This window comes from Malurus melanocephalus, unplaced genomic scaffold (genome assembly GCF_030028575.1).
Source record: "Malurus melanocephalus ecotype Western Australia unplaced genomic scaffold, MMel_1.1 scaffold_180, whole genome shotgun sequence".
In the NCBI taxonomy this organism is placed as follows: domain Eukaryota; kingdom Metazoa; phylum Chordata; class Aves; order Passeriformes; family Maluridae; genus Malurus; species Malurus melanocephalus.
Window position 1 is genome coordinate 343047 of NW_026623412.1, and position 14411 is coordinate 357457.

At 48.6% G+C, this 14411-nt stretch overlaps 1 protein-coding gene across 4 annotated transcripts in view; it reads right to left on the bottom strand.

Moving 5' to 3' along the window:
• NRP2 (neuropilin 2) overlaps window positions 1-14411 on the bottom strand; it is an 88991-nt gene that overhangs the window by 49250 nt on the left and 25330 nt on the right. For all 4 annotated transcript variants that reach the window (XM_057372861.1, XM_057372860.1, XM_057372858.1 and 1 more), the window contains exons 3-7: window positions 10516-10697; window positions 6589-6819; window positions 5870-6025; window positions 3868-4037; window positions 2691-2846 (exon numbers count right to left, since the gene is read on the bottom strand). In XM_057372861.1, the coding sequence (XP_057228844.1) occupies window positions 2691-2846; window positions 3868-4037; window positions 5870-6025; window positions 6589-6819; window positions 10516-10697 (895 nt within the window). The remainder of the gene's footprint in view (window positions 1-2690; window positions 2847-3867; window positions 4038-5869; window positions 6026-6588; window positions 6820-10515; window positions 10698-14411) is intronic.

Genomic DNA, 14411 nt, shown 5'->3' on the forward strand with positions numbered 1-14411 from the left:
TGAGCCATCACATTTGGCAGGGAARCACCCTGGCCCCACTGTCATCTGAAACACCGGAGGGAGGGGAAGCAGGGGGCAAAACAGAGGCGGTCAGAGAGCCCCATCCTCTGCAGGGGTCATCATCCCCTCCCTACCCCTCCTGCACTCGCTGGTTTTCTCTTGCATCAGCTCCCTGATGAAGATGGCAATGTTAGCTGACCCACCTACACGTGGCAGAGCTTTGCTTTTGGCCCACAGAGCGGGCAGGAATTCAGAGCAGTGTTTGCTCCTCCCCATCTGCCTATGTATGCATGTGTATGGGGGGAYATACGTGTGTGTATATATGTGTGTCTATATATATTCATCAATCTGCACGTGTATGGAGAGTCCCTGCCTGTGCACACCTTCCCTCCCTGCCTGCTCCTCATGGCACCGAGTCAAGCTGCGGCAGACTTGACGGATCTCCTTGGCATGGTTCTCTCCCCGGCTGCAGCCTGGGCTGTGCAGAGCTCTGCTCTGACGCAGGGAGGGAGCTGCACCTTCCACGCAGACAGCTGGAGCTCRCTCAGCACAGGAACCGCGGGGATTAACGCAGCACAGAACGTGGAGCTGCAGCCCCTGGCACTGGGTCTGGGAGAGAGTGGCCTTGCCTGGCCCCTCAGCACTTGGCAGCCAGTGGTTTGGCAGGGCAGGAAAGCAGTCACCCGGATGCAAGGGCTAGGCGAGCCATCAAAAAGCAATAACYAACCCTCCAGCCTTGGGAGGTGTCTGCTAAATTAAGGCCAGAACGTGGGAACGAATTAGAGGCTGGAATAGAGGAGTAAAAAGAAGAGGTCTGATTTTTACACTTTTTAAAATGAGAAMACAGAGTAGAAAAAAGCTGACAGGACTCAAGGGCCAAACCTTGAAATGATGACAATTCAGGTGGCTGTGGGATCGTTTTGGATTGACACCAGCCAGGCTTTAGGGTCCTGCTGGAGCAATGTAAATTGGCTTAGCARTACTGAAGCCAGTCACGCTGTCCTGCTCCATCCTGGCTGAGGATCCAGTGTCCGACACCCAGCACTGCAAGGATGGGACATTTATTCTCCTCTGCAACTAAAACTAMCCTCCAGGCCAGATTCCTGCTTCAGCTAAGACTTGAAAATGTGAATTTATTGCTGGTGGTTATTTGAAACACTGAGCTATGTATATAGCTCATCCCTCTGCCCTGCATGACACGTATCTCCTGCCTGCCCCAGCTTACAGAAAAGGTCCCAATGAGAGCCCAAACTCACCTTGGGTGAGGAGAGATGGCCCTGGATCACAGAAAGGTCTGCTGTGACCAGTGGGTCCTGGGAGAGCAGAGAGGCTCCACACCACTGAATGGGCACTGTGTTAGGGCTACACATGAGCTCTGCCATGAGCCACCATCCTGAAGCCAGCCCAGTGAGATCTGGGGGAGCCCAGCTGAGGACTCCCATGTGTGCTGCTGGGCTGTCCTGTGCCTCCATTTCCTTACTTCTAAAATAGGAYTAACACCACCTCCCTGGCACATGAGGAGTTTAAATACTCCAAACATTGCAGGTATGAGACCCTGATAGGGACCTCTGTGCAGAGAGGACTCATTCTGGGAAGCAGAGGGAATTTGAACCTAAGACACACTTGTGGGGAAGGGGAAATCACACAGSCTGGAAGGGAAGGAAATGTCTGGATGAATCCTGGATAAGGCAGGTTACTGTATTTCATGCCAGCAGCACCTGTGCCAGCAAATGGAAAGGACAGCTAATTTAATAGAAGTGCTGAGCAATCGAAAATTACTGGGACATGTGTGTGGTGGGAGGTGTGTGGGACCCCAGCCACAGAGCTGTCACAGGCAGGCTATGGCACATCACTGGGAAGGATCTGAACACAGCAGCAGTGCTGCAGGTGCCACAGAAGAGCAGGGAAGAGCTTCCCTGAGGCACCTTTAAGCAGGGAACAGCCCTATGACCAAAGGAATTGACAGAGCAAAACCAGCCCGGCACCATGGCTGCCTTAACCMTCCTCCCCACACAGACCTCTCCAAATTTATCTTTCCTGGCCACACACCAGCACCCATAAGGTGTGAAAAGGATGAAGACCCATATTTACCCTCTCTCCTCCTTGCTCCCATCTCTGGAGGTGTCCCAGAATCACTGCAAGAGCATGCAGAGCTCCCAGGGGTGTGCTGACCATACCTACTGGTGCAGATCCCACAGCTCTGGCAGTCTCAATTGTTTGTCATTATTTATTGCTCGTTTTGTTCTCTGGGACGGTGTGATTGCCTCTTAGAATTTGTGCCCTTTCATTTCCAGGCCTCAGTAACTCCTGAACTATGGTTTCATATGGTTTTGTGACTGTTAACCCAGCATGCWGACGGGTCTACAACCATAAAAGCTCAATGAATCTTGTATGGCAAAACACAGGCTGCRAAAACATTTTCTCCTTCATTTGCAGTCAAAGAACACACTCTCACCACCACGAAAGATGCAGCAGCAGCCAGGTTTTCCAAGGAATAGTGTTTCCTCATTGCTGTGCAGCGGAGAAAGGACTATTTCTGCTCAGAGTAACATCAGTCTTTTAGCCATCATCAGAAAAAGGGTCCCTCACAGAGTAAACCCTYCAGGCCTGCAAAATCTCTCCATTCTCTTCCCTCTTATTGGCTACAAGACTCACCAAGGTGCAGGCAAAAAAGACAAAAGGGCCATTACCTTGTGGTTTTTCCCGTGTCGGTACATCATCCAGTCCTCCCCGTTGGTGCTGACCTCCAGCTTGTAGGTACGGACATAGTAGCCCTTCTGGGTTTCTCTCGAGATGGCACCCTGTGTGGCAATGGCTGTGAGCACTGTCAGGAAGTGGAGGTCCACCTTTCCAGAGGAAAAAGGGACAAGAAAGAGAGTGGTGACCACCTGAGAGCCCAGAGYGGCTAGTTAGTTGATGTGTCTGCCTCTGAAAAATGTAAAGGTGCAAATTCAGCCTGTCTGACTCTATGTGTGGGTGCACAGTTCTAGAGGCACAGCTCCCCAGGGCTGACTTCAGCAGGATCAGACCCTGGGGCAAGAGTAGCTAAGGATCTTGATGTCTGTTGATATGGGACCATAATAAAGCTTGCCTCAGACCAAGCAATAKGATCAGCACAGAAGCTCATGTCCGTTAAAGCAGGAAAGAGACTGGCTTTTTCCATGTAAAATAGAAGCATGATATCCAATTAGCAAGTGCTGCAGCTCTTGGCTTTCCCTTGCTGTTTTTTTTTTTCATTTGTTTTACAACATGGGTTGAGAAAGGTCAGCAGAGCTGGCTTAGTAGCCCTGCCATGAATGAAGAATKAGACGTCTGCTGGAGGCAATGACATTCACCACCTCCCGCTCGTAGTGCCCTTTAGCAAGCAGTGTCTCCCGGGTGATGTGACACAGCCAGAAGCTGTGTGTGGACACACTGTGGCTCTAACCAGCTCCCAGGGAAAGCCTTTGCTCTGTCAGCCCCGCTCCTGACATCAGCCTGCTCACGCTCCCTGCATCCCTGATGAGATAAATATTATTCTAGTTGTTTTTCTATGCACCCCCTGGAGACGTTGGTCCTCAGGCCAGTGGCGGAGTCAGTGGCCCTTGTAAGTGGCAGAGGTCTCTCAGTCTCTGTCAGTCTGCTGGAAAGTCCATCAAGGTTCTGGGGAGTGGGGAGAGAGACAGCGGATGGAGGCAGTTCTTGTGCGGGCAAGCTAATGGGAGAGCCAGCCCTTCGCATTTCACCGAGACACTGCAGCTCCCCTGCTGCTCACTCCCATCAGCCACAGAGGCAATAAAAAATTCAACAAGCCTTATGGTCAAGGGTCAGTTTAACAGCGTGGCACTCCATTTGGTGGGGGAAGAGGCAAGGAGGCTGGGAAGGTACCTGGAGGTACTCTTTGTTGCTGTCTACATTGGGGGTCCAGCCGTTGTCATCGCTGTTGAGCCGGCTCTGCTGAGGGGTCCATCGCCCGTCTGAGTAGGTGGAAGAGGCACTGATCTGCATGTTGGAGATCCTGCCAGACTCCATCCCCAGAGGCACATTGCACTGAAAGTCTAGAGCAGACACACACATACACAGAGATTGRTTTGCAGTCTCAGTACTTCACCCCCAAGTGAAAGGCAGCCCTGAACTAATCTCTCCAGCTAACCCTGAGCAAAGCTGCCAGTCTGGAAAGATGAACAGATCTGCACCATCTTGCAGGTTGTGTGTGTTCACAGATGGCCCTAAAAAMTTATAGATAGGGCAGCTTTCTGTTTGCACAGCCCTCTGAACACGGATACAGTCCGGAACTTTCTCCCTTTTTCTACCTCCTTCACCTTTGCTCAGTTTTGACTCAATTCCATCCCTTCTCTCCCTACACCTGCACCGAGATGTTCCAAGCACCCTCGTCACAARGTTCCCTTTTTCTTGAAGGCTGTAGGTGAAATCTAAGCACTGACAAGGCAAGGAGCACAGACATTAGGAGGGCTCTTTCTGTTGTGCTGCCAGCAGGAGCACCAAGGACTTGAAAGGGGCCTCTTTAAAGGTTTTGTGTGCCTGTGGGGGTAGGGATGCAAGTGTGTATGTGTCTGTGTATATGTGCATGTGGCATCAGGCCCATAGGAATTAACCAGACAAGAGTACGACTGTGCTATGCTTTCACTTGGATCTCCTCGCTTCTAAGGCTTTGTAAGTCACAATTAGCTCAGTTTTATGGCACATCTCATCTATTTTATGGCAGCTATCCTGTAAAAACAAAAGCAAACAGTGGTGGAAAATACTGCWTGGGTCCAAGTGTGCTGCTGCTGTAAACCAATGGGGCTCTACCATGTTGGTGTTTGTAATGTGGCCAAGTCAACCTTGGGTGGAAATGATGGGCCAAGTTAGAATGTCAGTGCTATTATTAAAGTTTCAATTTACATCACYATAAATGAAAACAGGCCTGGCTTTTTAACAAAGGCTCTTGTGCTTAATTTCTCAAGCTTTTTGCTCAACATCTTACTTCCAAATCCTTTTAAAGGGCAGAATAGAAAAAACAGGTCAGCTAAGTGTGGCAATAAGTAATGGCGAAGAGCTCATGCTTGCCTGTAACTCTCACAGCCTCAGCAGAACACCCCTTACTCAAACCCAGAGCAAGAGGTTGTAACCCTGCTGCCCTGGTGCTGCCCAAMCCCTGCTCTACCCTGCTCTCTGTCACTGACTTTCAGTGGTAGGTCAGGGACTCCCTGTCTTTCTCTGGGACCGAGGGGTGTTCTGAAGGCTGCTTCTGTTGTATCAGAGGGTCACTGCAAGCAAAGGTCAAAACTAGCAGTTTTGATGCAAAAATACCCTGGGGAAACAAATGGAATCTTTCCTTACCTGCAAGTGTTATCACAAAGAATCAAAATGGTCYTCATTCTCAAAACACACAACTTACTTCCTCACTGCACATCATTTTACCTCCCTTATTAAGGGTTATAAAACAAAATTTGTCTTGAAATTATTAGAGCTTTCAGCAATCTTTAATTAGACAGCCAAGAAATTCCAGTTTATGGTTTGGGACTGAATTTCKGGAAAACTAGAGAGAAAGAGAGAGTGTATTTTCCCCCATGCTTAAATGAATCTGGGCTGAAGTCTTCCCTTAAATCCTTTGGGTTGAGCACATACACTAAGGATTCACACCCAAAAGGTATTGAGAAGGCTTGACAAACAAGTGAAAAGTCAACAAAGGTCAGAAAGTGAAATTCTTACTGAAATCTCCCTTCTATCAGAAACAGAACAGACCTAAGYGAAACTGCTGTCTGCACTGCTTGTGGGGAACCAGCCCCTGGGCACATTTCTACCTGCTTCACTCTTATATGTGCCAAATGGAAGATGGGAAACACAGGGGACACAACCAAGTCATACACACACACTTCCAACTCACTTTCTGGGACTTCCTGGTGGATCAAGTAGTACTGAGCAGAGAAACCATCCTTAGCCACTGCCAGGTCGGTGTGGAAGGTGAGCGAGAGGACGCCTGTGGCTGAGCGGATGTCTGATGGCATCTTAGTGCCACAATACCTGCCGATCAAGGGGCCAACTGCAAAACAAAGAGCAGCAAAGGTAATCCCTGCTTTCCCACAGCCTTCTAGGCCAGCAGCACATTGGCATTGCTCAGCAGGGTGGCCTTAGCAGCACTGTTGGGATAAAAGACAGGCTTCAGGGATGGGCTGGTTTTTATATCCGCTGGTCTGGTGCCATGCAGTGAAGAAATATCCACTGCAGCAGGCATTGTTCTGCAATTGCTGGGAAATGCTCCAGAATGCTCTGTTTCTYGGTTTTGCTATGAGGTAGAGAAGTCCTCCCATCATTGAATGAATCCCCTGCCCTTCCCTGAGGGAGAAGTGCTGGTGTTTGGAGTGTCCCATGGGACTTTTCAGATCAGTGGTTACAGCAGAGCAGTGGTTTGTGGTTTAATGAATGCAGCCTCCTGCAAGGACATTGTCCCCAAGCTGGCCATGGAGTGCACCGATGGCACACTGCATACTGCAGCCACCTTTGAGATKAGGCACCCTCGGTGTTCAGACACAGACTGCCTGGTTCTGGAGCTCTGTGAGACACCAGGAAGGGCCAGGGACAGCAATGCAGCACGCCGTGGCTTACCCTGAGGGATGCCATCCCAGATGTCTAGCCAGTCGTACTTGCAGTCTCCTTCCCCCGACTGCAGTGGGTCRTGCTCAAGGTCAAAAAGCAGAAAGTGGAGGAGGATTTCTGTCTTTGGCTTGGCTATGATGGTGAAGACACAGTCCAGGTTGTGTGGATACTTGTCGGGGAAACCCGGAGACTCAATAGTGCCGTTGGAGGCAGTGAAGTTTCTGGAGCAGTCCTCGGACCCTGTAGCAGCAGGAAAAACCCACAGCCTTAGCAACAATGAAGCTTAATGCCAATAACTTGACACTGTGGAAACCCCATTTTGAGCTTAACATGGTTATGTATTCACTTCTGAAACGTCCTGCAGTGCAAGACCTGTGTGAATTACTGCAAGAAGTGAAAAGGTGATTTTGAAAGCTTTCCACAGGTGGAGAGACAAGGTCCATTTRGTCAGTGTAGTGGACAACATGGTTCTCCTGCAAAGTCCACCCTTCCAGCACAGACAGCTGTGCCTCAGTTTCCTCTTGAGAAAATCCGGAAGCACAAATATTTACACAGTGAAAGGGCCCGTGGGAGGGTGCCAGTGTCTCCACTGTTTGCTGCAAACCCTTGGGAAGTACACAGTTAGCCTGSGGCTCCCCTGACACCCACACATGGGACAGGGGCCAGCTCCAGCATAATTCCCACAACGTGGCCACAGCAAGAGTGGGGGTAACAGGGGGTCTCTGCTGAGAGCAGGAACAGAGCCCTCTTTTTCACARAATGAGCCATCCACACCAGAAATGCAAGTTATTTCTGTCCTTAAGGGAGACCTTTGCATGGTGAGGGGGACAATGTTGCCTCTTATTTTTTGCTGACCTCAGCRCTGGCCTCGGGCCAGCTCGGTGCCCCCTCTCACACAGCCAAGGTGCCTCGGGGTGCCTGGGGAAAGGGGAATTTGTGTCATGCTCATACCACAGTGACTTTGAAACCCTTGCCAGGACAATAGGCAACAGAAATCTGCAGCCTGGAGCTATCAGAACAGAAAGGGGATGTTAGAGAAGCTGCTGGCCACTGCTGCCACCCAGCACTAGCATTCACCACGGTTTCTGCTTCACTCTTARGATACCCTTCTTCTCCTCTATAAACCTTTTTGCTCCGGCTCTTCCAGGCAGCACAAGCCTTCCCAGGACTAATGGGAGACTTGTTATTCAATTCTGCATTAACCTACCAGAGTCAGGCCAGCAGCCCACAGTAATAGCAGGATCTCGAGCTGCATTATGCAGTGCCTGGCTGGAGAGCTACTCAGGAGAGGCTCTTAATTGACTACCTAATGAAGCAGCCAGTTTTTCTGGTGTGAACCTGTGGGGTAATGTAGAGGCAAAAAGTAAGGCCAAACACAAATTACAGCATAATGCCGTGAACAGGGATAAGGGTGAACTTCGTTCCAAACAACTCGAAAGACAAACAGATAAATAGGGAAAATAACACAAGCTCCAAGCTRGGGAGAAAATCAAAGACTAAACCCAGAGTCAGGGACTGTCCTCTAGGGACAGGAAAGARATGTAACTATGTCACCACATTAGACAACAGTTTCCTCATGTGGGGCTCTTATCTCATTTGGCATCTTTGTCTACATTTTGGCTAATAGCAGCAAACACCATGATCAGCTTTTTATAAGGAAGCTGCAGATAATCAACAGGAGTCATGCTGGCTTCAGCAGCGCAGGCCAGCCTGAGAGGAGACTTTGATGCCCAGCGCTGGGGAGCTCAGGCTGGCCCTGCCAAACTGACTCACAAAGGGAGCAGCAGGGAGGCTGGACTAGCCAGGGCAGGCAGCTCTTTTGTCAGCCTACAGACCCCTGACTGATACCCATCAGGGGATTCCAAGACTGGTATGCAGTTGTTTGTATGCAGAATGCTCCTCTCTCACACTGTGATAAGGGAAATTTAGCACGAGGTGGAGAAATAAATGCTCGATTGAAAAGAAYTGGCGTTTTAGGTCACCTTTAAGACAGAAGGAATCTGCAGCCAATGCTGCCTTTACTGATGTGGACAATGACAATCTGATGACCTTTAAGGCTGGTGACACCCTTGCTGGTTACCCTGACAGATCAGACAGAAACTTGGCCCATGCCTGCCTGCCTGCAGGCAAAAGGCAGGGTTAGCTTGTACTGCCCTCTCTGGAGCCCAGGTGGGGACTGGGGCTGGGCAGATGTGGGCTGGGAGTGTGCCTGGATCACAGCTCATCTGTGCTCCTGTGCCAAAACCTGCCTCGCCAGCCTTGATTTCATGGGCTGTGGCACTATGGAGAGGATGGCTGCCTTCAGGGGTGGGGGTGGCAAAAGAAGCCCCAACACCACTTCAGACCTGAGGGCGGTACTGCAGGGACTTACATGGAAGGACAAAAATCAGCTCCAGCCTCCTGCTCTCTTCCAGACCAGCCCTTGATTCCTCTCCCTCTGTACCAGCATCACCTTCTTTCCCCATGAATTCGGTCCTTTASTGGCTTGCACCCAGACTGACAGGGTTCCTGCCTGCCACCCCTTCCCACAGCATGGCCTGGCCACCTCAGCCAGCKGGACCACCCCACGTTACCTCATGACCTAATGTGAGGTCAGGCATAACCCAGCACAGTCAGGGGAGATGTGCGCAGGAAGAGAGGCGGTGGGGGGGAGGGCTGAGGTGACTCTTCCCACCTGTACACAGGCATTCTTTGCCATTCTGTGTGATGRCAACTGGCCTTGGCTAACCCCAATATCTGGCTGAACCACTGAACTGTTTCAGGACTCATCTGCATCATAACCATCAAATASCAGCGGTGGTGAGATGGCTGCACAACGGCACAGTGTCCAGTTATGCAGCCCAGGCAACAGCAACAGCACTTTCCTCATCCATCAGAACCTTCACACATGTCCTGTCCTCATCAATTCACAATGAATTTAGASAGTCTCATTCTCTTGCAGCAACCTCTTCACATTCACATCTACCTATGGCCAGGTTGTGGGCTGTCTGTGCATCTTTTTCTGCTGCACAGCTGGCCCAGGGCCCCTGGGCACTGCTGCCTGTGCTCTCCATCTTTCCTTTAAGAAGGCTGGATAAACAACCCTGTTGGGATCCTTTTTGGTTCTTCCCATGGCACAGACATTGTTTTTTGTGCTGGGTGCAATGACATGAAAGCCACACGTGTGTTGTTTTCCAACCCATCACCAAAGGAATGTGGGAACAGAGCAGGTGCCTGCCTGYCTGTGCAAAACACACTCCTGTTCCCTCAGCGTGCAGGCACACCTTTCTCATGTGCACACAGAGCAGGGGTTATCTTCTCAAGCCTCCTTCCTTCCAGACACAAAATTCTGGCAAATATTTRGACAGAAACACTCTTAAAAGGGCTTTGAGCAGCTTTTTCTTACCTCGATAGTAGTTCAGTGTTAAACAGGATTATGAAGAGTTCCATATTAGCTTGGAAAGGTGCTACCTCAGACTTTGACAGCACTGCTGACAGCAATCACTTGAAAACCAGAGCTCCCCAGTTACAAACCCCACATCCAGGGAGAGAAAGCACAGCATCACTGATCAACCCTGAGTCACAACTCCACAGGAGGGGGAGCTCCATGCACTTCTAACAGAGGGACAAATCCCCTTTTAGCCCTAACAGGAAGAAAATATGTATGTTTCTAGTCCTCGAATTCAAGAGAACATTGAAGGAGGAACCTTGCTTTTATTGTCACACTGTGATCCAAAAATGCACTGTCATGCACCACTAATATCTTTACCTTCTTGGAAATGTGATGCACAGACTTGCTTAAATTAAAAAAAAACAAAACAGCAAAATACTTTCTTTCTGGAAAACATGCTAGAAATCACATTGAAAAGGTGGTCARAGGCATCTCCTGGTGAAGGTAATTGTGGCCAAACAGCACAATGGAACGTCTGGGAGACAGGCACTGACTCGGYCACTCACCTGTCTTGTAGATCTCATAGCGCAGAGAGAAGCCAGCGCCTTGCCGTGCGTAGTCTGAGGTGAACTTGATATAGAGAGAGGGGCCAGAAGAGATGATGGTAGGAGGTGCAATGTTCCCACAATGCTTGCCCAGCAGTTCTGCYGCTTCACTGTCCCCATCGTGGATCTCGATGTAGTCGTACCTGCGGAGGCAGGTGAAACGGCAGGGAAATCATCTGTCAGGGAGATGCTTCAGGATGCCAGGAACAAACAAAAACCATTCTTGCTATCTGCATATTTCAGATAACATCTTCCAGATGGGTACGTGGGGCTCCTTTATTCACACCACACCACACCACACCACACCACACCACACCACACCACACCACACCACACCACACCACACCACACCACAGACCCCCAAAACATTTTTTTGCTCTTGTCTGATTAGTTTAGATCCTTTCCTCTGCTGCCATTCACATCACTAATTTATTGCACATACTTCCACTTCAGCTTCAGAGCTAACATGCAAAATTTAGGACACGCTTTATCTCAATTTCCACAAAACTCCTTTGGCATGGAAGCAGCTCAGATACAGCTCTCCTGGGGCTGCTCCTCCCCTGACCTCTCTTTTGAAGTTCCATTGTGCTGTTTGGCAGAGCTCACTTTATTCCAGTATCTACGTGGCATTTGACCAAGCACACACCAAGTGTGAGACTGTCAATGTTCGATCCATGTGAGCAGGTAGCCATTCTGTGCACTGACACCACACTGGGCCTCCAACAAGCCTGGCAAGTGCACTCACTTAGCATTTGGACATTAATATTAATCCTCTTCTATTAAGTGCTAATGAAGATTTTCTGTGGATGGGAATTGTTGTGCAAGAGCTGGGTACCCACACTCRCTATTGCTGATCTTGTACACCCTCCAACTGCAACCTGCCTTTGCTAAACCCTGCTTGAAGATGTTTCACCTGCCCACTGGCATGGGTCCTGGGTATCTGGGGTCTGGGGGAGGAAGGGGTAGGGTTAGAAGAATTGCCTCCTGGTGCAGAGACAAAAGCTTGTTGCAAAGCCTGGCTGGAAGGTGAAACTCCCACAGATCCCTTCATATTTTCTAGGCAAGGTAGTAGTATCAGGCCGTGCATGCTGTTAAGAAACAGTTTTTACGGTACATCTTGTTCTTCAGCTGCTTTCTAACACCCACGTTCTCCTGGCCCCTCTCCTCTCTGGCCAGCATGCTGCTATTTACAGAGACTGACCACCTCTCTAGGACTGTTTATTTGCTTTGTATCAATCTGTTTGAAMAACGTGCTACAGCTCTTCTCACCGGGCCAGGGAGAAAAAAAGTGTTTCCAGGCTGCCAGGAATCTGCCTTTCTTCTTTGTCACAAGATCTGCTGTTTGGGAATGGAGAGTTGAAAGGAGARGTAGCTTGCTGGATACAGAATGATCCTCACGTGACTCATTCCCGTTCTGCAAAGCGCACATTGGCAAGCAACARCCTCAAAACAAACTTACAGGGACTTAGTGTGCTCCTCCACAAAGAAAGATGGCCCRGACGGCTTTGGTTTCACTCCTTTCTGGGACTAAATCAGGCTGAGAGCCAGAAGCAAAATGCTTGCAGATAAAATCCTGTCTATGCTGGACCGAGCATTCAACTAGCTGCAATTGCCGAGCCTTTAACTTCATTACAGCCTCAATTGGCTTGGCCAAGGTGAAATCCAAGCGATCTTGAGAAATGGCACTCGAACAGGAAAGCATTTTGCTTAGCTGCTGTGTGGACATAGAGTGATGCAAATGAAGATTTGCCCCCTCTGCTCTCTTCTCAGCTCTGCCTAGCCCCCTATCACCTCGTGACCCCTTATTACCCTGACACCAGTCAGCAGCACCCTCCATGACCCCACTAATGTCCATCATGTGTGTCCTACCGCCTCTCCAGGGAGGAGGAACATAGAAGGCAGAGCGTTGGCACTTCTTCTAAGTGGATTTTTTTTCCTCCTTGTTTGTCTATTTGTTTAAAGYAGTATTGAGCAAACAGCAGGAGCATTTTGCTCTCTAAATAACCACTTGCTTTCAGTGTGTTTGCAGTCCTTACACATCTGTGCCACAGGACTACTGGCTACTAGTGAAATTGTGAATATGTGGCAAAAAATTAATTTGGCAAAAAACATGAATGTTGGCAAAACACAGTTAATGGAGTGGATTGTCAAAGCTGCCGTTTTCATGCGCAGGCAGAGGTTAGCTGCATCCCAGTGAATCACATCTATTTGTGTCCTGGTGGGGTTGTAACTTGCCAAAACACTACACAGCTTCAACTACTCAAGTGCAATGATCACAGCTCCTGGTGCAGCCAGCACACCAAACATCCTGGTGCTGCCCACATGGCCCCTCCAGCCACCCACTGCTCTAGGAGCCCTGCAATTTCAGAAGCAAGTTCTGGACTAAGAAATATTTACTTATTGAATGGGTGACTGACTTCCAATAAWACATACAATTTAGGAATATTGCAATCTCCTCATGGGCAATCTGCAAATGGAAAWTTAAAAGAATGAATCTAGTAAGTAAATCATCAGGAAATATTTGCCTCYTTGAATTAAACCCTATTTGGCTCCATTCAAGCATCTAACTGAGCTTTCTCATGCTGGAGCTAATCCTTAACAAATCAAATGTAAAAAACAACTGAAAAAAATGCCTTAAGAGAAGGTCAGGGAATAATTTTTTTGCCAAATGTTAAATTAATATAAATGTGTAAGGGTTTTATATCCTAGTTAAAGAATCTTGGCCCAAGTCCTCTGCTCTGCCTGAGGMAAAACTTTTTCTTTGGGTCATATAAACAGTGTGAACTGGGGAAGTGTTACACTTGGGAGATAGCTCCTCCCCAAATAAGCAGGAGCACCTACTTCCTCTGCAGCACAGCAAATAAGTGTTAGGCTTTCAAAATTAAATACTAAAGACATCCAGTCAAAACTGTTAACCTTCCAAACTTCAGCAAGRATGCCAGCTAATCTACACCACAGATTCTTTYGGAACCATGTGCRCTTCAGTCATGTCCATGCCTTGGCYGTCAAACAAACTGGWAAACCCCATTCTCCTCAYGCTGGGWCGCTGGACATGTCACAATCTAGTTTGGCCAAATTTTTGCTCCAAGCTTAAGCATGGTTTGCAGCCTTTCTTTTTCCCTTGTGAAAAAGAAGAAAAATTGGAAGGAAGAAAACCCAACTATGTTTTTSTACTCTAATAATTTAATTTTCAGATAATTACGGACTAGGGCACAGCTGGGTAGGACACATTTGTGCTGCAACGGCATTCTGACTGTCTCATACAGTGCCCATCAATTTGCATTTCACTCATATAACCAAATCCATTGTTTCCATCAACATGCAACAACATCCTCGTGGGCTGACCTCTCTGGCATTACCTCCACTGGGAAAGCTGCCATCTCCAAGCACATGTCATGGCCACTTCTCCCCACCCAGGCATTGYTCCAAAGAGCCAAGCATCAATATGTGAGGGCAGGGTGCAACCTCTGTAACCCACAAGTATAATCAATGGATTGACCAGCTCTTCTTTAGCAGCAAAGGTGACCACAGCTGGCTGGTCCTCTAGAGGCAGGATATTCTCAGCTGCTGCTTGGGTGAGAAGGCCAGTGAGTCGTTTTGAAACCACCTCAAACAGCTTTCCACTAGGGGCTTTTGAGGCAGGGAGGCAATGCTGAAGTGCTTTTAACTGCCCATACAATGGAGGCTGAGAAAGAAGGAAAATACAAGGCTTAGATGCTCTTCTTGAAGCTGTTTAACAGAATTAAATGGAAAAAACACACTGCTGACAAATATTGCTGCATTTTTATTACAGATTTTTTTTTAGTAGAAAGTGCTTTGCTGATGTTAAGAGAGCTTTTATAAACTAATTATAAAGC